The 23,900-nt window shown below is 39.5% G+C and overlaps 1 protein-coding gene and 1 non-coding gene across 7 annotated transcripts in view; one reads left to right on the top strand and one right to left on the bottom strand.

The window, feature by feature from the left end:
* The window catches only part of Stim1 (stromal interaction molecule 1), a 205,105-nt gene that overhangs the window by 13,540 nt on the left and 167,665 nt on the right, over window positions 1-23,900 (bottom strand). For all 6 annotated transcript variants that reach the window (XM_074084285.1, XM_074084279.1, XM_074084291.1 and 3 more), the window contains exons 4-7: window positions 21,821-21,932; window positions 18,280-18,395; window positions 8,830-9,007; window positions 4,559-4,736 (exon numbers count right to left, since the gene is read on the bottom strand). In XM_074084285.1, the coding sequence (XP_073940386.1) occupies window positions 4,559-4,736; window positions 8,830-9,007; window positions 18,280-18,395; window positions 21,821-21,932 (584 nt within the window). The remainder of the gene's footprint in view (window positions 1-4,558; window positions 4,737-8,829; window positions 9,008-18,279; window positions 18,396-21,820; window positions 21,933-23,900) is intronic.
* On the top strand, window positions 867-973 carry LOC141416166 (U6 spliceosomal RNA). Its single transcript, XR_012441010.1, has one exon. It is a non-coding gene; the product is annotated as a U6 spliceosomal RNA (small nuclear RNA).

The following is a 23,900-nucleotide window of genomic DNA, read 5'->3' as shown; positions in this document are numbered from 1 at the left end:
AAAAAGATTTGCAGAACTCTAATAAGTTACTTTTTTCATTAAATTATCTTTATTTTGGAAAATTTGGTAATCTTCTCATAAAATATGTTATTTGCATTAATAGATAAGGGATTTAATATAGTTATTTTAAATGAATAAATATTTCCAGGTTTTTTTCCATTTTAATTTGTTTTCTTGCAGTCCTGGGCATGGAACCCAGAGCCTTGAGCATGTAAATAATTTTTAAGATTAAAAGGGTCCTTAAGACCAGAAAATTTGAGAACCACTGGAATAGGTGTGGTGGCTCATGCTAGCACTCAGGAGGCTGAGGCAGGAAGATCAGAAGTTGAAGACCACTCTGGGGTATACAAGTATATCTTGTCTCCAAAAAAAAGGGAAAGCCTTTCTATCGTGAATGGATAATTACCAGTCATTTTCGTCTATGGAGGATTCTAGATGAAAGCTGAGAATTTAACTTGGCTCACCAAAAGCACCAAAGCACAGAGAAGAGAGCCTAGTATGTGTTACAACTGACTTTCTTATAGTTTTTCAAGGATGAGCAGAAAGAAATCTACCAGCTCTTAATAAAAAGTCAGAAAGGGACATAGGTTTTTATTTGGCTTGTCTGGATCTACCTTTTCCTCACCCTACATGGCTCACAGAAGAAAGGTTGACCCCTACATATGATGAAAGATAAAAATCACCTGGAGCCTCTACTATTTTTATACACATTGTCCTAGCATTTAATAAAAATAAGTTACTTGCAGGGCATCAGTGGCTCACACCTGTAATTCTAGCTACTCAGGAGGAAAGATCAGGAGGATCACAGTTCAAAGCCAGGCCAGGCAAATAGTTCATGAGCTCTTATCTTTAAAAAAACCATCACAGCGCTCGCTTCAGCATCACATATACTAAAATTGGAATGATACAGAGAGGATTAGCATGGCCTCTGCACAAGGATGACATGCAAATTTGTGAAGCGTTCCGTATCTAAAAAAAAGAAAAGAAAACCATCACAAAAAAGGGCTGGTGGTGTGGCTCAAGGTGTCAGCCTTGAATTCAAGCCCCAGTACCATTAAAAACAAAAAAGTTACTAGACATGCGAAGCAGGCACATATAAAAAACAATCGAGAGGGAAAATAGGCAGCCCCATAAATGATCCAGATAAAAGAGTTACCAGACTAGTACTTTAAAATAACTATCTGATATGTTAAAGAAAATACAGGAAAAGATGGTTACCACAAATGAAAAGATGCAAATTTTGGACAGGGAACTAGAATTTGAAAATAGTAAAATAGATATTCTAGAATTGAAAAATAAATTATCTGAGAGTAATTCTGTAAACAGCAGAATGTTCACAGCAGAATGCAAGATTAAAGAACTCAGAGATTAGGTCAAAATAAAATAACCAAACCAAAGCACAGGAGAGGAGAGGAGAGAATAGAACAGAAGCAATATTTTAAGGGATTTACAAATCCTAAAACGAATGTGTGTTCTGCAGTTGTTATGTTAAATGTTTTATGTGTGTCAATGAGATCAATGGTATTAATCATATTTTTAATTATTGAATGGGGTGTTTAACTCTCTAAATTTGATTATGAACTTGTCTATCATCAAATACATATTTTTGTTTTGTTTTGCTTTTGTTTTTGAGACATGGTCTCACTATGTGATTCAGGCTGGCCTTGAACTCACTAGGTAGCCTTAGGCTGGCCTCTAACTTGCAATCCTCTTTGCCTCAGCTTCCTGAATGCTGAGATTATAGCTGTGTGCCACCACACCCAGCTTGCTTTGTATATTTTACATTTGATATTAGCCAAAAGGCTGAGAAGCAACTGCTTTCTATATTTTTTTAAATACATTATTAGGTTATCCAAATTAAGGGTTATTTTATATTACCATTGAATTCACACATTTATCATTACAAAACATTCATGTGGTCTCTAGTAATACTTTTTTACTTTTAAAGACTACTTTGTCTGATATTAATATATCTATCCTTGTTTTATTTTGCTTTGTGTTTAAATCATGTATCTTTTCTTGCCCTTTTACTTATAACCTTTCTGTGTTTCATGAATCAGTATATTTGGGAGTTTGTTTTTTATCCAGTCTGACAATTTTTGCCTTTTAGCTGCATTATTTAATCTTTTTATATAAACTAAACTTCAACAGTTTTTTTTTTAAAGTGAAACTATAGCACATATTCTCACCACAGAAAACTTACCTCAAAATCAATAAGAAAAAAACAAGAAAATTCCTAACGTGCTTGAAAATCAAGCAAAACACTTCTAAATAACTATGTGTGAAAAAAAATCACAATAAAATTGAACTGAAAGATTATGAAAATATAAAATATCAAAACATTAAATGAAGCAAAAGCAGCACTAAAATCTATATGCATATATTTAGAAAATACTAAAGATTTTAAATCAACCTAATCTTCTGCCTCAAAACGTCATAACAGAAAACTAAATTTTTTTAAATGCAAGCCTTGTGTACTAAAAACTATAAAATATTGCTGAGAGAAATTTTAAAAGTTCTAAATAGGTGATGGGATAAACTATGCTCATGAATTAGAAGAATTATTTGGTCAAAATGTCAATTTTCCCCACTTGATCCATTGAGTCAATGCAAATGCAATCAAAATCTCAGGTTTTTTTCCCCTGACAATGGGGTAGCAGAATAACAAGTAATATGGAAATACAATGACCCTCCACTAGCCTGGCCATTTTGTAGAAGAAAATGCTGAATAACTTAACATTACCAAACAATGAGACTTATAATAAGACAAAGCAGTGTCAAGGACAGAAAAACAGGCTAAAGAACAGAATAGATTCCTGAGCTATCATCTTACAAATATTCATCTGGGGACAAAAAGATCCTTGACCCCCTACCTCAAATCATACATAAAAATTAATTTGAAATAAACTATTTCCCTAAATGTAAAAAGTCAGACAATAAAGGTGTTGGGGTACAGTAAGAACCGAAGCCTATCGGCGCCATTATTGCCAACAAAAGGTTCCTCAAGAAAGACTACAAAAATATCTTGGGGTTAGGGAAAGTTGGTTTTAAATTTTTTTGCCTTGTTTTGTTTTCTTATTTTTTTGTTTCTCTTTTGGGAAAGATTTTTTTTAAACACAGACCAAAAAGCATGAAGCATTATTTTTAAAATTAATTGAGTTAGATTTCATTAAAATCAAGAACATCTAAACATCAGAAGACAATATTAAAAATAAAAAAGTAAGCCACAGATTGAGAGAAAATATTTTACGTATTTTTATACATGTAAACTATAAAAGACCCACATTTAGAGTATATAAGGAAGTCTTACAAATCAATAAGAAAGAAAACTCAAGTTCTTAAATGAGAAGACATTCCCTAAATCAAATGGCCAATAAGTTTATGAGAAAGTATTCAATAATATTAGGAAAATGAAAATTAAAACCACAGTGAAATACCATTATATACCTACCAGAATGTTTAAAATTGAAATGTCTAAAAATACCAAAAATACCAAGCGCAGGTCAACTAGAACTCTCACATATTGTTAGTGGCGGTATAGATTAATTGGTACAACCTTTCTGGAAAGCTGGCAGTCAGGCAGGCAGTCTCTCTCTCTCTCTGTGTCTCTGTCCTTCCCCCCCTCAGCCCTCCCCTTCCTTCCTTTCAGTTGTAGCTGGGAATCAAAGCCAGGGCCTTACACATGTTAGGCAACTATTCTATCATGTGCTACATTCCCAGCCCTATTTGGGTAGTTTCTAATAAAGCTAATATATAAATGCTCTATTATTATATATCCAGCAAAAATGAGTGTTTATACCCACTGACAGATAAATGTAAGAACATTCATAGTAGTGTTACTCATAAAAGCCAAAAAAAACTGCAAACAATCCAAATATCTACCAATGAGAGAATGGACAAATAAATTACAGTATACTTACTCAATGGATTATTATCCATCAATGGAAATAAACCAACTATCACTACACGCAACATGGATGACTCACAGTCAAAGAAACCAAACATAAAAGAGCATATATTTATAATGCCATTTTTATGAAATGCAAAATCAGGCAAAACTAATCTGGTTTAGAGGCTGTGATAGTAGTTACCTTATAGATGACATATTGAGTACAGGGGCAAATGAACTTTCTGGGGTATGGTAAGTTCTGTATCTTTATCTGGCTGGTGGTTGCACAGGTAAAGGCATATGTAAAAGTATACTAGCTAGATATTTTATGTAAGTATTTCAACAAAAAAGGAACAAAATATCTCTTATTTCCTGTTATCCACTGTTCTTTGAAAATCATGGTAATCATTATTGGCAGCTTTTCTGCTACTCTTTATTTTTGTGGGAGTGGGGTTTGACTTAGGGCTTTGCACTTGCAGAGGAGGCGTTCTACCCCTTAAGCCATACCTCCAGTCTTCCACTACTCTTATTAGTAAGGACCTAGTGACTCTAGAAGATAGACTTTAAGCCATATTTTGAAGCCCTCGTACATGAAACTTTCCAGTCAGACTCTGGGCCCCTGCCCTCTACCCACCCCTGAGGTGTCTAGGAATTTATAGACTCTCCTACCTGCTCCAACTCTTCCTCAGCATATTTTTGGCGGCTCCGTTCATTCTCAGTACCCTCCCGCAGCTCTTTCAGGCGCTGGGCTTCCTGCTTGGCAAGGTTGATCTCATCACGCAGTTTCTTCTCTAAATGAACCTTTTCTACCTCCACTGTGCGGTGCTCCTCCTGGGCCTTATGCAGCCTAGGGGAGAAAGGGGTGATGAAGGGAGCTGGAGGAGGCCAGGCCATGAGTCATGGCAACAAGGAAGAAATGAAAGCACTAGTTCTCAGCATATATTCTTCCTACTCTGCTGAGGTAGAGCTAGCTCTGAGCTAGCTCTGAGCTAGCTCAAGGCCAGTAGAAACCATAGTCATTACCCTAATTTTTATGTTCGCCATCATTTTGCTGCCAGTAACCAAGACCATGAAGCCAGGCTCACAGGCATCTGAATTCCTCCCCTGAAGCATCTCACATACTAAAACATAACAACTACTAGTTTACAAGTCACTTCACATTTGTCCTCCTAGATAATGATATACTGGTAACTTTATCAACCTGGGACAGATATAAATATGAAAGCTTAGGAGAGGGGAAGTAACTTATAGGAGGGACCAAGACTAGAATTCAAATCTGTGTGACTTCAAATTCCATAATTATTCCCCTCATATTGAGTAATCTGTAAGGTTCAATAAATATAAAAAACTCTGCAAGCTCAGCAAAATCCAGGAAAAACCCAATGGCTAAAGTACATCTGAGATAGTGGTAGGACAGAGAAAGAAGAGAAAGGAATTATTGAACTGGATGTTTTAGACTTCTGAGTACCTATTTCCAAAAGCATGGAAAAATGAAATTCATGCCAAAGGGGCTGGGCTGGGCAAGGCTTGGGATATTCGCTGTTGCAACAGGCCCAGAGTTCCTTTCCAAGATATCTCCCATAGAAAGTAATACTTCAAGGGCAACAGTTATAATAGAAATCTACCCTTATACTCACTCATTTATTCCTTCTGCTCACTAACAAGGCACCTTCCATCTAAACAAGCCTCCTTCTGTCCTCCTTTCTTTCCTTAACATATCTGTTAATTTATTAATTCATTCATCCATTCATTCACCAAGTTCATCGAGTGCCTGCCAAATGTCAAGGCGTATGCTAAGTTCTAAATATGTGGATATAAATAAGAAAATTGACCCTCTCACTAGGAGTAAATGACCTAGTCCAATGAAGACAAGTAATCTGATAACTGTCTACAGTCTGGCAAGTTTTACAATAAAGATAAAGATAATATTGTGTGAGGCCAAAGGATGGAAAAATCCACTCTGCCTGAAAGGAATTAGGAAAAGGGGTGCCTAGAATACACCCAGAAGAAAGAGCAAAAGTTGATTAATCCCCCTGAAAAGGAAAAGGAATAAGGTAGGAACTACTGTCCAGTCTTCTTACTTTTGTAAGAACCATAAGTTATTAGGATAGGAAGGTGTAAGGATGATGAAGAGGACAGGGACTATGGGTATAGCTCAGCAGTACAGTGCTTACCTAGCATGCACGAGACCTTGGGTCTAACTCCAGCATAAGGAGAGGAGAGGAGGGGAGGGGAAGGGAGGAGATGGAAGGGAGGAGAGGAAAGGAAGTAGAGGGAAGGAAGGAAGAAAAGAAGGAAGGGAGGGAGGGAGAGAAAAGATATAGGTTTAGAACTGAGGTATAGAATAGTAAAGACAGAATCTAGAACAAGAAGAACCCACAGAGAAAATCATGGACCACTGAGTTAATTAAGATGATGAAAAAGAAAAGACAGAAACAGAACTAAACTTTTTAAAAACACCAAGTCTAGAGTTGTCAGTGGCTAAGGCCTCAAAAGATGTGATAGACAAGAAGGGAAGGAAGAGAAGAAATGTAGGCTACACACTTCCTGCAACCTTCTGTCTTGCCCCTGGAGAGAAAAGGAGTTGATCCTCCTTGAGATGTACACCAGATGGCGCTATTAGTAGAGTTTAAAAAAAAAAATCAGAGGCGCCATTTCTGGCCCTCATCTCCTTCCCTTGTATCTTGTTCCATAACCCAACTGCAAGAAATTTCAATTCTTCACTGAACTATTGTCCTCTCTGAAAGCAACCTCTTCAGAAAAGCCAATACTATGATACGTCTGTCGCCTATAATAGGGAACTCCTCTAAAGTAGAACTGAGCCTGACCCACCTTCATACTTTTCAACAGAGTCTAATGAAGATGGAGATCAGTAAATATTGTTGGATACAGAAATGACCAAATAAATGTACAATCAAGCATTGTCCTACTCTAAGGCAACAATCAATAGCAGTACAAGGAAGAAAATTAGGCAGCATGATTCCAAGTCTAGGCTGTTCTAATCACTTTGTGAGACTACACTCAAGTTTTGCCTGTTCCTTGACAGCAAAATTGGAATCAAAATTCCTGCCTGCCTCAAAGAATTAATTGTGAAACCCAGCAAAATCCTAACTGGAATGTACATGTAGCATTACATTTATTCACATAAAATATCAGGAACTCTGTAAATGAAGCTCTGTGGTAGTTGAGAGGAAAGGTCTATACAAATGAGGGACAAGATGGCATGTGAGCTTTGTACAATGTCAGAAGGTATAAGTGTGCATATGTGTAAGCCTGTGGGGGAGGGTTGTCTGCCTTCTTCTAAGTCCCATGGAGTTCATTAAGCTCAGGAGGCCTTGGGAACAAAGAAGGGCTGGGAGCTTAGTTTTATCCCCTAACTTGGAATGCCTCCTGCCTAGATTCTTTTGTCTTTGGAATGAAAACAGTACATGTTTTTCAGACAAATGAAGTATGGGGATTGTCCAGACAGCAGTAGTTAGCCCCTACTTGGCAAAGGGTTTCGAAACAAGGGGCCCAGCAGAGTAGTTAGGAATCAGCTTAGAAAACAGCCACTTCTTACCCCCTAAAATCTCAGCCTATTAGAAATGAATCTGGTAAGGCTGCTACCCTAGAAGCATCAAAATTCCTAGGTCACTACTTACTGAAATGTAACCCTCAGCAAAACACGTACCCTCTCTGAGCCCTCATTTCCTCAACTGTAAAATAGGGATAACAGTACCTACTTTAAAGGGTTGTGGTGACTAAATGCAATAATTCATTTAAATACTTAAAAAGTACCTGGCTCATAAGAAATCCTTTTCCCACCCCTCCAAAGAAAAGGTATCTATCATTTAAAAATAACAACTACCACCACAAAAAAAATAAACAAACAAAAAACAGCCTTCATTTTCTTTTTACAGAGATTTCTGCAAAGACTTTCCAATTGAAGTCCCCAAGCTGGCAGTCATTTTCTAAAAGACAGTCGTGAAATAGGCCTCCCCCTTCTCAAAAACAAAACACACCCCCAAAACCTGCTTGACTCTCCACTGCCTTTGTCATCCTACTAAACCTCTCAGTGTCTCAAGGTCCCAGAAATCTAGCCCCACCATATACTCTACCTGAACACCCAGGAAATCCCTACCCATCTTTCAAGGGCAGCTCTTAATAATCCCACATCCCCTCAGCTCCCAAATGTGTATCTTTCTACTCTGTATAGTTCTTATGCCATAGCTGCCAATGAGACTGCATTAAGTGTTGCCGTCAGTGCCCTTTATGTGTTTTGTTGTCCCAGGAGCAGCACATTCCTTACAATTGCCAGCACAGATCTGCCTCCTAAAATGTCAGGAGTACAGGAATGGACTGACAGACTGACATCTTCTTTTCACAGCTAAATCTTTTAAAATCATTTTTGATAGAATCCCAGACTATCAGAGCTAGAATTGTTCTCTTAGAACATTCAAGCCCATCATGTTACAGATGAGGACCTCCTCATAATTCTTCCTGCTAGAAAGGAAAGGACTGACCCCAAACCACATCAGTACTTAGGAAGTTTAGACTCTGTATGGGAAAGAACCAAGGGCAGTAGGAAGATTTATGACTTTTTGGGGGGGAACAGTAGAAAACAGTTAACTATATCTATTTATATGGGAAAGGAAGTAGTTTAGACCCAGGACAAAGGACAGAATGACTTCTAACAAGCCATCCAACCAGGGAAGCTCAAGACCTCTGTCTGGACAGCTACTTATTTCTCCCCATGAAGCTCAGAGAAAAAAAAAGATAGAAACAACCTTCTCTTCAGGAGATATAACTGCCCAGGGCAACTGAAATGGCAGGAAGTGGGGCTCCCAGAACAGTGCTAGAAGGAAATTATAGTGCTGGCAGGTATATTAGCATGGTCTCAGGTCTCCCAAGTGGGAGCCACCTGTTGGCAGCAGGGCTGTGGGGAAGGGCCAGGGTCTTACCGTTCTTGAAGGTCATGTAGACTCTGCTCAGCTCGGTGTAACCCTTCCAAATCCTTCATCATCTTCTTCATGTGCTCCTTAGAGTATCGGTTTTGGATATAGGCAAACCAGCAGCCACCCACACCAATGACAATAGACACCACCAGCATGAAGTCCTTGAGGTGATTATGACGAGTCACTGCCAGAGAGGGGAGGGCATAATGAGTCAGGGTGCCCACAGCACACTTACTCTTGTAAATTCACTGCATCTCCTCCTCCATGATAACTCCCCTAAAAAACACACCCTTCTACTTAAGAGAAATCCACTTCTCTTCTTAGACATACACTTGCCACATATTATCATAGTAATTTCTGGGCCTAACCCTCTATTACTCAAAGTCTAGTTTGGAAAGAATAAGAGGCCTGAGAGTAATACTGGAGGCTTATTTACTTATACTTCTCTAAGATGCAGTGAAAAGGAGATAACAGTGCCTGCTCAATTCAGGCAGCCACGTCTGGGATGGGTTACGTCCACATACCCAAACACAGTAGCTTTCATCATACAGGGTAAGCAATGCTAAGGCAAAGGAGATGGCTGGTATAAAAGGTACAAAGCAATTTCACTAAAACCCAGGGTTTTCTATGGGACTAAAGTTACTATAGGAATTAGGTATCCTGAACTGCTAGGCCAAGGTCTAAAGACCAGATCAGGTAAAGGTCTAAGAGAAGTCTCAATCTATGAAGAATAATTCTAGGGTAAGGCTCAAACCAGAGATCAGGTAGAACAGGAATAACATAAAGAGATTTGTATAGGAGGACTGGGGGTATGGCTCAAGTGGTAGAATGCCTACCTAGCAAATGTAAGGCCCTATACTGCCATAAATAAATAACAAATTAAAGTACCCAATTGGCCTCCATTACACAGTAGAGCAGAACATGGAACCAAACCCGTAATTCCTACAATGTATTTGGGCTGGTGGAGTGGTTCAAGTGGTAAACTGCCTGCCTAGCAAGCATGAGGCCCTGAGCTCAAGCCTGGGGTAGAGGGGAGAGATTGGTATAGGGTAATCAAGAGATTGCTTCCTGGCTGCTATGAATTGAACAGCTTTGTTCTGCTATGAATTGAACAGCTTTGTTCTACTATGCCCTTCCCCCAATGATGAACTGCCTCCCCACAGACCCAGAAACATGAAACCAGCCTATCATGAACTGAAACTTCTGAAACTGTGAGACAAAATAAAATTTTTCTCTGTAAAAACAAAAAAATGGAGACATTGGTATATATGAGACATTATACCAGGCCAGGAACTGAGGGACAGATCTACTACCAGAGAATTCCTGGTAATAAGTTAGTGAAGTCCTGGAGTTTCACCTACCAAGATGGGGTTTAAAGCTATGCCCAGTCTCCAGAGAAAATTTTAAATGCTAAACAAGGAACACCACCGAAGATAAAAAGCAAAAACCACTTTCCCAAGAACTTAGGCAACCAGGAGAAGGGCACCCCTGGAGCCTGGCATTTTTCCTAGTATCCCAGATCTGAGCTCTGGGTCATAGCACAGAAGACTTGAAGGGGGCATCATAAGACCTTTCTGTTGCCTTTTTCAAGTTACAAAACCTCTCCTGCTGTTGCTGCAGCCTGTCTGGGTTATACTGTGGGCTCACAGAAGCCACAGATGTGGAAGTCAGGGAAAGAAAAAAAAAAGGCAGGGGGGGGAGAGTTAAACCACAGCTAATGCCTCTCTGTGCATAGCAGGTTGCTCTCAGATAGGGGGTGAGAAGGTTGGACTGGCAAGATCCTACTGGCAGGTATGGACATGGATTGATGGAAATCCAAAAGGACCCAGGTAAACTATTACAGGAATGGAGGGAGGGGGATAAAGGAGAATAATGGAGGGGGTGAATTTAACTATGATATATTGTAAGAACTTTTATAAATGTCACAATGTACTCCTAATACAGCAATATGATTTAAAAAAAAAAAAGTACCCAAGTAGAGCCACCAAGCTGAGGCCCATGGTTTGACAGAAAGGGTTAGACTCATAGCTCCTCATTGAAAAACTGAGCAGTAGAACGTGGGGATGGTATGGGATCAAAGACAAACTATATACCCTATTTTCATCCAAGGGACAGGAGTTACTAAAGTTCAGGGTAGCAGCCATGTCCTATACATGTTTATGCCAGGCTCTCAAGAGAAACCTGAAAGTCCACTAATAGCCATTCTCCAGCCTCCTGGTAGGCCTACACTTCCAGCCACACTTATGTCTTCATTCTCCTGACTTTCAGATTGCAAGAGAAAATAGTCATGCAGCAAAGAGAGTTGCCTTTCTTTTAGGAACACACTTGTTCCTGCATAGCCTCTACCAGAGCCTTAGGTATTCTTTGTTTTTCCTACTTGTTAAGGACTTTCAATCTTGGTTTCGTGGGGTTTCTCAATATCCACATTTCCCTTTACATTCTTTTTTTTTTTCTTTTTCTTTCTTCCTTCCTTTCCCCCTTCCTTCCTTCCTTCGCTTTTTTTGGAAGTACTGGGGTTTGAACTCAGGGCCTCACACTTCAAGACAGACAGATACTCTACCACTTGAGCCACACCCCCAGACCACTCTTTACATTCATAACAAAAGTCCAAGATACTTCGATCAAATAAGACTATGAAATGAGCACCCTCCTCTTATAACTTCCAACACTTCAAAGTTTCTTAAAAGTATGCACGCAGATTGGGCCTACCTATTTCATTCAGACCTTTATTCTACCTTGTCCAGACTGGAGAAACTATGGTATTGCTATCAGAGCAGTAATGCCCAAATGGCCAGGTCTTTAAAGTTAAATATAAAGCCTCAAATACAGAAATTTGTGTACCGTCATAGCAAGTATCCCACACTAAGAGTTAGAATGTCCGGATTCTATGCTAGCCTCTGCTCCAATGTGTTGTGAAATTCACTTTTCCTGTCTGGACCTCAGTTTCCTCAACTATAAAAAGTGTTATCACAGAACTGCTGAAGAAACAGAATGCATAGGTAAAAATTAAAGTGCTTTGAGGTATCTTGAAAATATTCAGATGGATATATCCAGGAGGCAATTAAGAATGTGGATGTGCCATTTGAGGAAAAGGAAGGAGCTGGAGAAGTATATAGAAATTGTGAGGTCCATCAATGGCACCTTGAGCTGAACCCCACACAAGATTCCTCTCCCAAGTCCCTTCACTCATATCTGGAAAGGTGAGTCTCCTTCTAGCATTCATCTCCTGGTACCTACACTCCTGAGTCTTAAGCTGAATGTTGATGGCAGATGGACAGTGCTGTCTTTGACCTTAAGGAGCCCAGTTTAAAGGGAAAAAGACAGGGGAATAGACTTTAAAGAAAGCAAGTACAAAAGGCTGTGGGTTTCCAGAGAAGAATAAGGAAGAAAAGTTGAGCATGCTTGAAAAGAGGGTAGAAAAACATCCTGGAGAAAACTTGATGGGTGAGCAGGAGCAGAGAGAAGTTAAGGATACAGCTTCAGAGACCAGAGTAAGCTCTGCCAGAGAGATAACCACTCCTGCTCTCTCTCTCTCTCTCTCTCTCTCTCTCTCTCTCTCTCTCTCTCTCTCTCTCTCTCTTTAATGGTACTGGGGTTTGAACTCGGGGCTTCAATGCTTCTAAGGCAGGCACTCTACCATTTGAGCCACTTGGGTTTTATTGAGATAGGGTCTCGGAACTATTTGCCTGGGGCTCTGTCTCCCAAGTAGCTAAGATTACAGGCATGAGCCACCTGTGCCTGGCTGAGACTAGCCTTTTCTTCTTCACAACTACCCCCAACCTCAACAGATCTCTCTATCAGCATCCTTCTCAATATTTCTACTAAAATTACAAAGGGCACACTAACCCCTAGCCCAGGACACAGTAGGCACACTCTAGAAATAGTAGCTACCATTTATTTAAGGGAATTGAGTCACAGAGAACATTAGAAATGTGTCCAACATCACAAAGCTACTAAATGACAGGGCTAGTCTGCTTGGTTTCAAAACTGAAACTTGTATTTTTCTTCTTTTTTGATCAAAGCCAAAACTCTTTATATCTTGTTTTTGCTAAAAGAAATAAAAAGTGGATAATATAGCTAAAATATACTCCTCATGTAGGGAAGACTGAGTATGCCTTCCACTGTCAGAAAACAGACCCTGAGATGAAGCTGATCTGACCTTTTCCTCTTCCCAAGCTCTGAGGCTGCTGTGGCCAGATGGCACCTGCTCCATCCTCAGGCCTTCTAGGCTACTACATGACAAACCTTTGATTTGAGATTTCTTAAGCCTCAGGCCAATTGGCAGGATTTACATGAGAGTTGGTCAAGGGTCAACATGGCCATGGCTGGCAGCTATAACTGGCTGAGGTTGTCTGGGCTGTTTACTCACATTTTTCTTCTTCTTCTTTGTTTTTTCTTTTTGGTGGCACTGGGGTTTGAACTCAGGGCCTTATGCTTGCTAGGCCAGTGCTTTACCACCTGAGCCACTCCACCAGTCCTTTTTGTAATGGTTTTTTTTTTTGAGATAGGGTCTCACAAACTATTTGCTTGGAGCTTGCTTCCAATCATAATCCTCCTGATCTCTGCCTCCTGAGTAGCTGGGATTACAGATGTGAACCACTGGTGCCTGGCCTGTTTGTCCACTTATGGTGAGGCCTGAGTATCTGTGCCCACCCAGCCGGGTCAGAACACAGGGCAGCACCAGCACAGTCACTCCAAGTCTTATATGGGTATTGAACAGAGAGCAGCAATGAAGTAGGGATTTCAGTCCATGGTCACAGAGGAAAAGAGAGCCTTAAGGGCACGGATCAAAGGACTCTTTGCAGGCATCGAGAAGGCATAGTCCTACCCTGCAGAAGTCTCCTAGCAAAGAGCTTCCTGATATTTTCCTCAGACCCAGCTGTCAATTTTCAAATTTTTCCTTTAACAAATATAAGTAGGAAAATGTAAAAACATTTGCCATCAGAACAGCTGTTGGCTACCAAAATCTTAGCTTCCAGGAATACACCCAGCTCTTGAATGAGAGAGGTAGTAAGAGCTTTTAAGTTTAAGACTCTAAAATTCTTAAATTCTCTCTTTTAAAACGTACAAGTCAACAGTTTTACTATATTCTCAAGGTTGCGCGATCGTCAGCACAATTAATGCTAGAACATTATTCCAAAAAGAAATCCCATATCTATTAGCAGTCACTTCCCATTTCCAAACCACCCAGCTTTGGAAACCACCACTAATTTACTTCTGTCTCTATGGATATGCCTATTCTGGATATTTCATTATAAGCAAAATCATAAAACCATACTATGTGATCTGTTGGGGCTGACTTCTTTCGTTTAAGGTAAAGTTTTCAAGTTTCATTCATGCTTTAACACTTATCAGTACTTCATCCTTCTCATGGCCAATGATTATTATTCTATTGAATGCATATACAATATTTATTTTTTTATTCATCAGTTGATAGATATTTGGGTTGTTCCACTTTTGACTAATATTCTACTTTCTATGCATCCTCACCAATGCTTGTCTGTCATTTTGATTATAACCATTCTAGTAGGTAAGATATGATTACCTCATTATGATCTTGATTTGCATTTCCCTGATGATGAATGATGTTAACTATCATTTCATGTGCATATTAGTCATGGAGAAATATACATATTGAAACCCTTAACTCATTTTAATTGGGTTGTCCTTTTTATTGTCGAATTTTAGAAATTATTTATGTGTCCTGGAGAGTAGAGCTTTGTCAGAAAAATGTTTGCAAATACTTTCTCTGTTCTGTGGATTGTCTTCATTTTGTAGCACAAAGCTTTCTAATTTTGATGAATCCAATTTATCTATCCTTTTGTTGCTTAGGTTTTTTTTTAAATAATGTAAGGCAATAACACATTCCCTTGCATGTATATGATACAAAATTAGCCATGTTAAAGTGAGCAATTCAGAGGCTTATAGTACATTCATAATACTATATAATCACCAACTCTATCTAGTTCCAAAACATTTCTATGCCTCCAAAATAAAATTTCTTACCCATTAAGCAGTTTCTCCTCATTCCCTCTTCTCCATCAGTCTGAATTCTGTCTCTAGGATATGTCAATGGATTTATCTACTCTGGGTATTTTATATAAGTGAAAGCACACAATACACGACCTCTTGTGTCTGGGTCTTTTACTTAGCATAATGTTTTCTAGGTATCTACCTTGCAGCATTTGTCAGAACTTCATTCCATTTTATGGTTGAATAATTCACTTCCATGTATATGACACAAATTATCTATCCATTCATCTGTCAAAGGACATATGAGCTTTTTCCACCTTTTGGCTCTTGTGTTGAGTGCTGCTATGAACATGTGTAAACATATACTTGTTTGAGTACCTGTTTCAATTCTTTCGATATATACTTAGGCATGCAATTTCTGGGTTGTGGGTTTGAAAAACCACTGACTATTTTTAACAGTAACTGAACCATTTTACATTCCTCCCAGCAATATATAAGGATTCTAATTTTTCACATCCTTATCAACATTAATTATTTTCCATTTTTAAAAAGTATAATTGTTGTTATCATTACAGTTATCCCATCTGATGTGCAGTATATTTTTAGCTTTAGTATCTTTGCTCTGCTTATCTCAGGAACAGTTTTCCTGCTAACCTCTGACCTCCCCTATGTTAGATCATACACAGCACATGGGCTGTATGAAATGAGCCTAGGAGAAAAATGCCAATGTCTTAGTACCAGTCTAACCCACTCCAATAGGGTTCCTCCCAGGATTCTGGCTCCTATGCTGATTCATTCTTTCTCTTTCTCTCTCTCTCTCTCTCTCTCTCTCTCTCTCTCTCTCTCTCTCTCTCTCTCTCTCTCTCTCTCATGGTTTCACTATATAGCCCAAGCTAGCCTTGAACTCATGATCCTCCTGCCTCAGCCTCCAAGTATTGAGAGTACAGGTATGTACCACCACACCTGGCTACATTCTTTCAGATATGGTAAATTCTACTTTGATGTAGAATATATAGCAGCCTGATAACATATCTTAGAAGACTAAGGATGACTGCTAAGGCCTCTCCTTCTTGGTGAGTGACAGAGGAAAGCCTTTGCAAAAGTAGTGTAGCCTTTACTGTTGAGAACAATTCTGTATAAGTGTTCTTGCTGGTATATACAGAGGGTTGTAAGTTATCAATAGTTAGAGTTAATTAGGCCACTTCTCATCTTTCAAGACTCAATTCATGAATAATTTTCTCCACTGGTAGAGTGGCTCAAGCTATAAGAGCACCTGTCTAGCAAGCCCGAGGCCCTGAGTTCAAACCCCACTGCCACCAAAAAAAAAAAAAAAAAAAAGAAGTGCCTGACTGGGTTGGGCGTATAGCTCAAGTGGTAGAGTGCCCGCAAGAACAAGGCCCTTAGTTTTAACACCAGCACTGGGTGGGGGGAGCCGGGTGCCAGTGGCTCATGCCTATAATTCTAGCTACTCAGGAGGCACAGATCAGGAGGATCATGGTTTGAAGCCAGCCCAGGCAGAGTTTGCGAGACCCTACCTCGAAAAACCCTTCATAAAAGTAGGGCTGGTAGAGTGACTCAAGGTGAAGGCCCTGAGTTCAAGCTCCAGCACTGCAAAAAAAAAAAAAATTATTTTCTCCATAAAGCTTTCTGGATTCCAACTTTGTACCCCTCAAATGAACTCTGGAAAGACTTATATAATAGCTATAACATTTTCTATAGTTCTTGACCATTTACTGTATTTGTTGACAAGCCTATCCTCATTTAGATGGAACTCCTTGACAGCAGGAACCCTGCCATTTATGCTGGTACACAGTAGTTGCTCAATAAATGTTAGCGAGTGAATGATAGGTCATTGATCAACGTAGAGGATAGCTTCATATAAACAGTAGCATCATTCATTGTGCCATTTATTCAAAACTTGTCAATGAATCTTGAGCAAAATGTATCCTAGAATGCCCCTTTTAAAAGGCAGCAAAGAAGATGGAACAATCTCCAGGTTGTTCCATTTTACACTTTCAAAAGGTATAGATCCACCTGTATTAAGATATTAGCTCAGGTGCTTGTCAAGTTATACATATGCACAGACAAGGAAATGTACTACCACTGACTTGCCTTCTCACAGTTGTCTTCTTACAGCTGCTTCTCAGGACTGGGTCCTGGATCTACAGCATTTGGCTAATACCACACCCGAAAAGAGCAGGTAGCCAGCCCTAAGAACCTGTATGGTCAAGGCTAATTTCCTAAAACAAAATTACTATGTTTGTTCTCTCTTGGCCATCATCTTGAAAAAGATGGCCAGGTTGGCCATTCCCACAAATCAGATCTCCAGAAACTAAATGAGTTAATGTTCTCAACTAGCCCTTGGCTGAAGGGGACACCCTTTCTTAGACTTCAGAGTGTATATGTTGCTTCAGCCAAAGCCCACTTAGTCTTCCTTGGTTATCCAAGGACACAAAAATGTCCTGCAATCAGTTCCTTTACTCTGTTATGTACACAGTGAGGCAGGTAACAAGTAACTGTCATTCAGCCCCTTATGGGTTACTTGCTATACCTGACCATACCCTTCATATCTTAGCCTTTGTACTCTTGCTCAGGTTGTTTCCTCCATCTAGAATTGCCTCTTCTGCCACTTTCCTGGAAATAAAGCTCTGCCTCTCATTAAAGGCAGAGAGACTATATGCTACCACTTCTGTAGGATGCCTTCGCTACCCTGTGGGCCTCAAAAGAACACTTCGTGTGTGTGTGTGTGTGTGTGTGTGTGTGTGTGTGTGTGTTACTAGACTTTGAACTCAGGGTCTCATGCCTGCTAGGCAGATGCTCTGTCACTTGAGCCACTCCACTAGTCCTTTTATGTGTTGGTTATTTTCGAGATAGGGTCTTGTAAACTATTTGGTTGGGCTGGCTTCAAACCAATATCCCCTTGATCTCTGTCCTGAGTAGGTAGGATTACAGAGAAACAATGCCTGGCTTAGGATACTTTTTTATTTTGTCAGTGCTGGGGATTGAACCTGGGACCTCATGCATGCTAGGCAAGCACTTTACCACTGAGCTATATCCCCAGACCTAGAGTACTCATTTTTTATTATTTATTTACATATTCATTCAGTCATTCTTGCCATGCTGGAGATCAAATCTAGGGCTTTGTGCATGCTAGGCAAGGGCTCTCCCATTAAGCTTAAACCTGATCTAGAATGCTCATATTATCCTATTAGGGCAGAATATGATTCATCCAGTTCTTCTTAAAGTATCTGGCAGAGCACTAGCAGAAAGTAAACATTTCCTTAAAGTAATTAATGAATGGCTGGACTAAAAGTTGATGTCTGGACTAAAATATAAGGCTGTTTCATATCTCAAAACCACTGGAAATAATGAAGATACTGCCTTGCTGCAGGTATGACTGTGAGACCCAGAACTTTAGCCCAGTCACTTCAATAGCTTTGAGGTCTATGGCATAGCAGAAGGCCTTCTCTACACAGGACTCACATAGAGGAGGCCCAAAGAGCACTGTGTCCAGGGCCTTCAACTGCAGCTTCTGCCGATGGCTCCGGTCTGTCATCTTCAGCACAGTCCCTGTCATGGTAGTGTTGGTTACAGCTAGCCTGTTGAAGCAAAAAGTCGGGGAGTTAGTTCTTGGACAGCAAAGGCAAAAAGGATCCTGGTAGAATTACCTGTCTTCTCCAGGAATACTTTTAGCTTTATGTGAATGCTCCTTTTTGCGCTCTAAAATACAAAGTCTATACTAATGGAGTCTCAACAGGAAATACGGAGGGGTACAAAGCATTTACCAAGAATTTCTGCACCTTCCCTCCCCATATCCACCATCTCCTAAGTATCATACCCTCTAAGGATTATCCCTCTATGACAATTCCCACACCCAAATATAAATTTTTTCTTATGCTTCCCCTTCCAGGGATTATTCTCTATATATCTGTCACCAGCTTCCACCAATGTAAATGCATTGTCCTGTCTAGTCCAGGTCAATATCTCATACCATATAACCCCACTTATAAGCTGGCCTAATCCTAACCCATTGTCATTATATACAACCCTGATAATGACAAAAATTGAGTTAGGCTCTGAGTCACTGCAATGTAATTTACTCCCAGTAAGATTACTATAATTTTTATGATCTTCAACCAGACTGTCAATGGTAACTTTAATAAGACAGAGTCTGTAAACAAGAAAAGAACCTAGGAAAGATTGGACTTTGCTTCTCTTCTGCTAGAACACAATGGGTATAGGAGGAAAGGGGCATAATACATGAAAGGCTGAAAAACCACTTGTCTGGGTCCCTTAAAGGAACATTTAATACTATTCTACTCTATAAGATTGGTGATCTTTTCTGATTCATAGCTTTATTTCCCTAGCTAGAAGAAAAGTTTCTGACATCATAGTCTATGGTTTACACTCCTGTCTGAGCAGGCAGGAACAGCTATTTACTCTTCTGGCCTTGGAAAGCAATTAAGCCCACCTATAAGACAGATAGCATTGTGATTAGAGGTCAAGAGATCTGGCTTCTGGTCCCTACTCTACCAGTGACTCACCTGTCTGGTCATAAGCTACCTGAGCCCTCTCCTAGAACTTCAGTTTCTTTCTATATCAACTTATGTAAGATCAAATGCCTCCCATTAGTCCTGGAGTTCTTGGGACTCCTCTTTAGATCACTTCTGCAAAGTTTGCTGAATTTTGTCTGACTAATCAAAATAAATGTTACAATATTTTCTAAATCTATTTCTCAAGCACATCTATGAACTGGAATGCTATCTACTTTTAAGCAGTAGAGAAAAGAGAAAGGAGCTAGCATTTACAACTACTGTGTATCTGGTACTGTTCTGACATTTCACGTATAATACTTCATTTAGTCCTCACAAAAACCTTAAGAAAGTAGTTTTATTATTTGCTCCATTTTGTAGATATGAAAACGAGACTGAGAGTTGAATAACTTGGCCAAAGTTACACACAAGTAAGCGGCAAATCAGAGAATGAACTCAAATCTGTTGTATTCTTCCTATTATACCATGCTAGCTAATTATGGACCTACAACCACCCCTATTCCACCTTATGCACTAAAGAAGGCTCCATACTTCCTATTGTCACTTAGGTACCACAGCTTGCCATCTTCTACTCCTGTACACAGCCTGGCTGACCTGATCTTGGTTCTATTCCTAGCCACAAGAGGGCTAGGTAAATTTATGACCTAAGAACTAACTTCTTATCCTATGCTTTCCTGTTTTAACACAAACTATAACCTTTCTTTCTAATGAATTTTTTCCAAGGATCCACAAGGCAATACTGCTATTTCCATGAGAAGCTAGAAAGAAACCTACATCCTGAAGCTTTTTGGTCAATCATCTGTTCATCTGAATGTCTCTTCAAATGAATATGAAGTTCCTCTAGGCAAGGGTTTGATCTAATGCACCTCTTTGTCCTCATAGTCCAGAGAACATGATACATGGTAGGTATACGATGAAGCTTTGTTAAAAAGAATTAAACTAGGCCAGACACGGTGGTTCATGTCTGTAATCCTAGCTACCAGGGAGGCAGAGACAAGGAAGATCATGGTTTGAGGCCAGCCTGGGAAAAAAAGTTCATGAGATCCCATCTCAACCAATAAAAAGTTGGGCACAGTGATGTGTGCCTGTCATCCTAACTATGAAGGAAGCATAAATAGGAGGATCATGGTCCAGGACAGCCTGGGCATAAATGGGAGACCATATTTTAAAAATATCTGCAGCAAAAAGGGTTGAAGGTATGGCTCAAGTGGTAGAGCACCTACTAAGCACAAGGCCCTGAGTTCAAACTCCAGTACCACTGCCAAAAAACTAATTTGAATATTGCAAAGAAGCCTTCTTCAATCATACGGCACAAAAAGAAGGAGCAATGAAAAAAACAAGGTACTTAGAACTAAGCATGGCTCTAGCAGTAGAATGCCTGTCTACCAAGCATGAAACCTTGAGTTCAAACCCCAGTACAGCTAAAAAAAAAAAAAAAAAAGGAAAAAAAAGAAAGAAAAAGAAACTAGGCAAACTTGGGTTCAAATATTAACTCTGCCATTTACCAGATTAGATAAATTATGATATACTGGAGTGCAATTTGCTCAGTCAAAATATGGGATGGTAATTGGTAATTCCTTCTTCCCAAACTGTAAGATCTGAAATAATAGGTAACAGTGAGTTATAAAGATCATTACTCTCTCCAGAATATGAAGAAGCTGTGAAGCAGAGGCTGCAGGCAGCAGAGGAAGGAACAGCCAGCTCAGCTAGGCCTGGACAGCTGTGTCTGGTAGCTCTGTGCCTGGAGACTACAATGTGTAGGCATTCCAACAGCTTCACTTTCTCCTTTCCCCTCTGCTGAAGCTCAAAACTAGATGCATCTATATAATATAACAGATTACATGTAATCGACACTTATCAGACAGTAAGCCCTTTGAGGGAAAGGGCAATTATTATCATCTATCCCCAGCACTTAGCATAAATATGTGGTATAGAGACATACTCAGTAAATATCTGTTGAATGAATAAGCAAATGGATTAGTGATTAAATGACATAACAAGAAGTCCAAGCTGCACTCCAACCCTCTGCACTCCCAGCTCAAGCCCTAGTATATTTTGCCTAGAAAATAGGCAAAGAGTTATGATACAACATCTATTGTAGAAGTCATTTCAAAGACAAGAGGACTAAAGGCAGTCAGTCCCCTCATCTGAACCATTTTTGTTAGATCAGGTAAACTGTATATGGATAAACCATAGGAGTTAGAATGTCTGGCATGTACTAAGCACTTAATAAGTGGAATCTATTAGTACCATCCCCAGGATTGACAGGAATGTTAAATAAGAGAATGGATGCAAAGTGCTCATCATGCCTTAAAGTAAACACACAATAGATGTGAGAAGAGTAACTGTCCATAGATTCTGCCCTGTTAAGAGTGAAACCTCACTTAACTAGACAGAGCAACCTAAAGGGAGACCCATCCCAGCCCATTCCCTACATCATCAAGTGAGAAAAACCCAGTCCCCCTGCTGACCTTGGCATGGCATGGCCACTGAGCTGCAGCTTCCGAAAAGTCTCCTCATACTGAGGCAGCTCCACATATGTAATCAGCCACTGTACCACCTCATCCACGGTCCAATTGTAAACTGTGGAGAGAGACAAGTAAAACCATGACTCCAAAATGTCAAGCACTGTTTGCACTTATTGTTATGGTCATATTGACCTTAACATTTATGATGTTTGTGCATTTAACATATCTCTTGCCTATAACATCCTAAATATGAAAGAAGCACACACTGTACAAGTCTACTTATATGAAACCCTAAAATGACAAATCTATAGTGAGAAAAAATAGATCAATGGTTGGCTGGAGCCAGAACTGACTGGGAAAAAGCACAAAGTGATACCTTGGGGTAATGGAAATATTATATATATCTTGAATGTGGTGGTGGTTACATAAATGATAACATCCACCAAAATTTATCAAACTGTATATTTAAAAATAGGTATATCTTCTTAAAAGTTATATATCAATAAAGTTGATTTTAAAATAGTTTTTAATCATAAATGTGACCAGGGTTGAGAACTACCCATCCATCCATCTATCCATCCATCCATCAAGCTAAGCATTCATAAAGCACCTACTTAGTGCAAGCCCACAGAAAATGAGTTCCCAGTTGAGTGAACAAGATAAGAAAACTAAATAGCATCAGTCAGCTAGGCACAGTGGGTCACACCTGTAATCCCAGCTACTCAGGAGGCAGAGATCAGAAGGATAGCAGTTCAAGGTCACCCCAGGCAAAAAAAAAAAAGTTAGCAAACCCCGTCTTCATCAATAAGCTGGGCATGGTGTCATGCGCCTGTGTTCTTAGGTATGTTGAAGGCCACAGGTAGAAGGATCTTGGTCTGAAGCAGCTCTGAACAAAAATATAAGACCCTACCTAAAAAATAGCTAGAGTAAAAAAGGATTACAGACATGGCTCAAGTGGTAGAGTCCCTGTCTAGCAAGCACAAGATTCTGAGCTCAAATCCCAATGCTGCCAAAAATAAATAGCATCAGTGAAGCATGGACTAAAGAAATGGATAAAGGAAATATACACAGAGCACGGAGAAGAAAGGGAATAGCTGCCCAATATTCAGGGACAGTGTCAGAGAAGATGAATTGAAACATAAAAGATAATAGGAGCTTATCTGAAATACTTCGTGGGTATGTATATGTGGGGGGGGATATGTGATAAAGAAATGATGTGAAATTCAATTTTCCAAGAACACAGAACTATGAGAATGTAGTGGCAAAAGAAAGTTAAAGCTATGTCATGAAGGTCTTGCTTGCCATGCTAAAACAGCTAGCAGTATTGTCCTGGGATGAGCCTGCATTGGGTTACTCTGGCCAGTAAGTGAGGTCCAACCTTTTCCAGCCCAGAAAGTATAGACCTTTCCACTTCCCACTATTGTGCACTTAGTATAGAGCATGTTGGGCACTTTATACTTATTCTCTTATTTAATGTTGCTATTCAGAGGTTGTACTGTTGAAGAAGTAGTAGCAAGAGCCACAAAAATAAGAGTTGGGCACTGGTGGTCATGCTTATAATCCTAGCTACTCAAGAGGCAAAGATTAGGAGGATCATGGTTCGAAGCCAGCCTGGGCAAATAATTCGCAAGACCCTATCTCAAAGAAACTCATCACCAAAAAGGGCTGGTGGAGTGGCTCAAGGTGTAGGCCCTCAGTTCAAACTCCCACTGCAAAAAAAAGAAAAAAGAAAAAAAATTAAGAATTCAGTTCCTCCGAGGCTAGGAACTTCAAGTACATAATAGCTAGAAGTTGCTAGTGGCTACCATATTGTACAACACAGATTGTACAACATTTCCATTATTGTAGAAAGCTCTATTGGATAGCACTGGTGAAGATAATTTACTATGGGAATACTTCAATTTTATAAATTTATTTTGAAGATAGCTTAAAAGTCAAAAACAATAGTATAGGACTGGTGGAGTTTGGATCACCTAGACAGGCTTTCGACTTCAGTGACCATTTTACATTTATATTTATAATTGTATTAATGAAAATTAGTTATAATGGAGGATATTTACCTGACATTTTAGGACATAATATC

The sequence above is a fragment of the Castor canadensis genome, chromosome 1 (assembly GCF_047511655.1).
Source record: "Castor canadensis chromosome 1, mCasCan1.hap1v2, whole genome shotgun sequence".
NCBI classification, from domain to species: Eukaryota; Metazoa; Chordata; class Mammalia; order Rodentia; family Castoridae; genus Castor; species Castor canadensis.
Note: the sequence above shows the minus strand (reverse complement) of the source record. Positions and strands in the feature narration are given on the sequence as shown.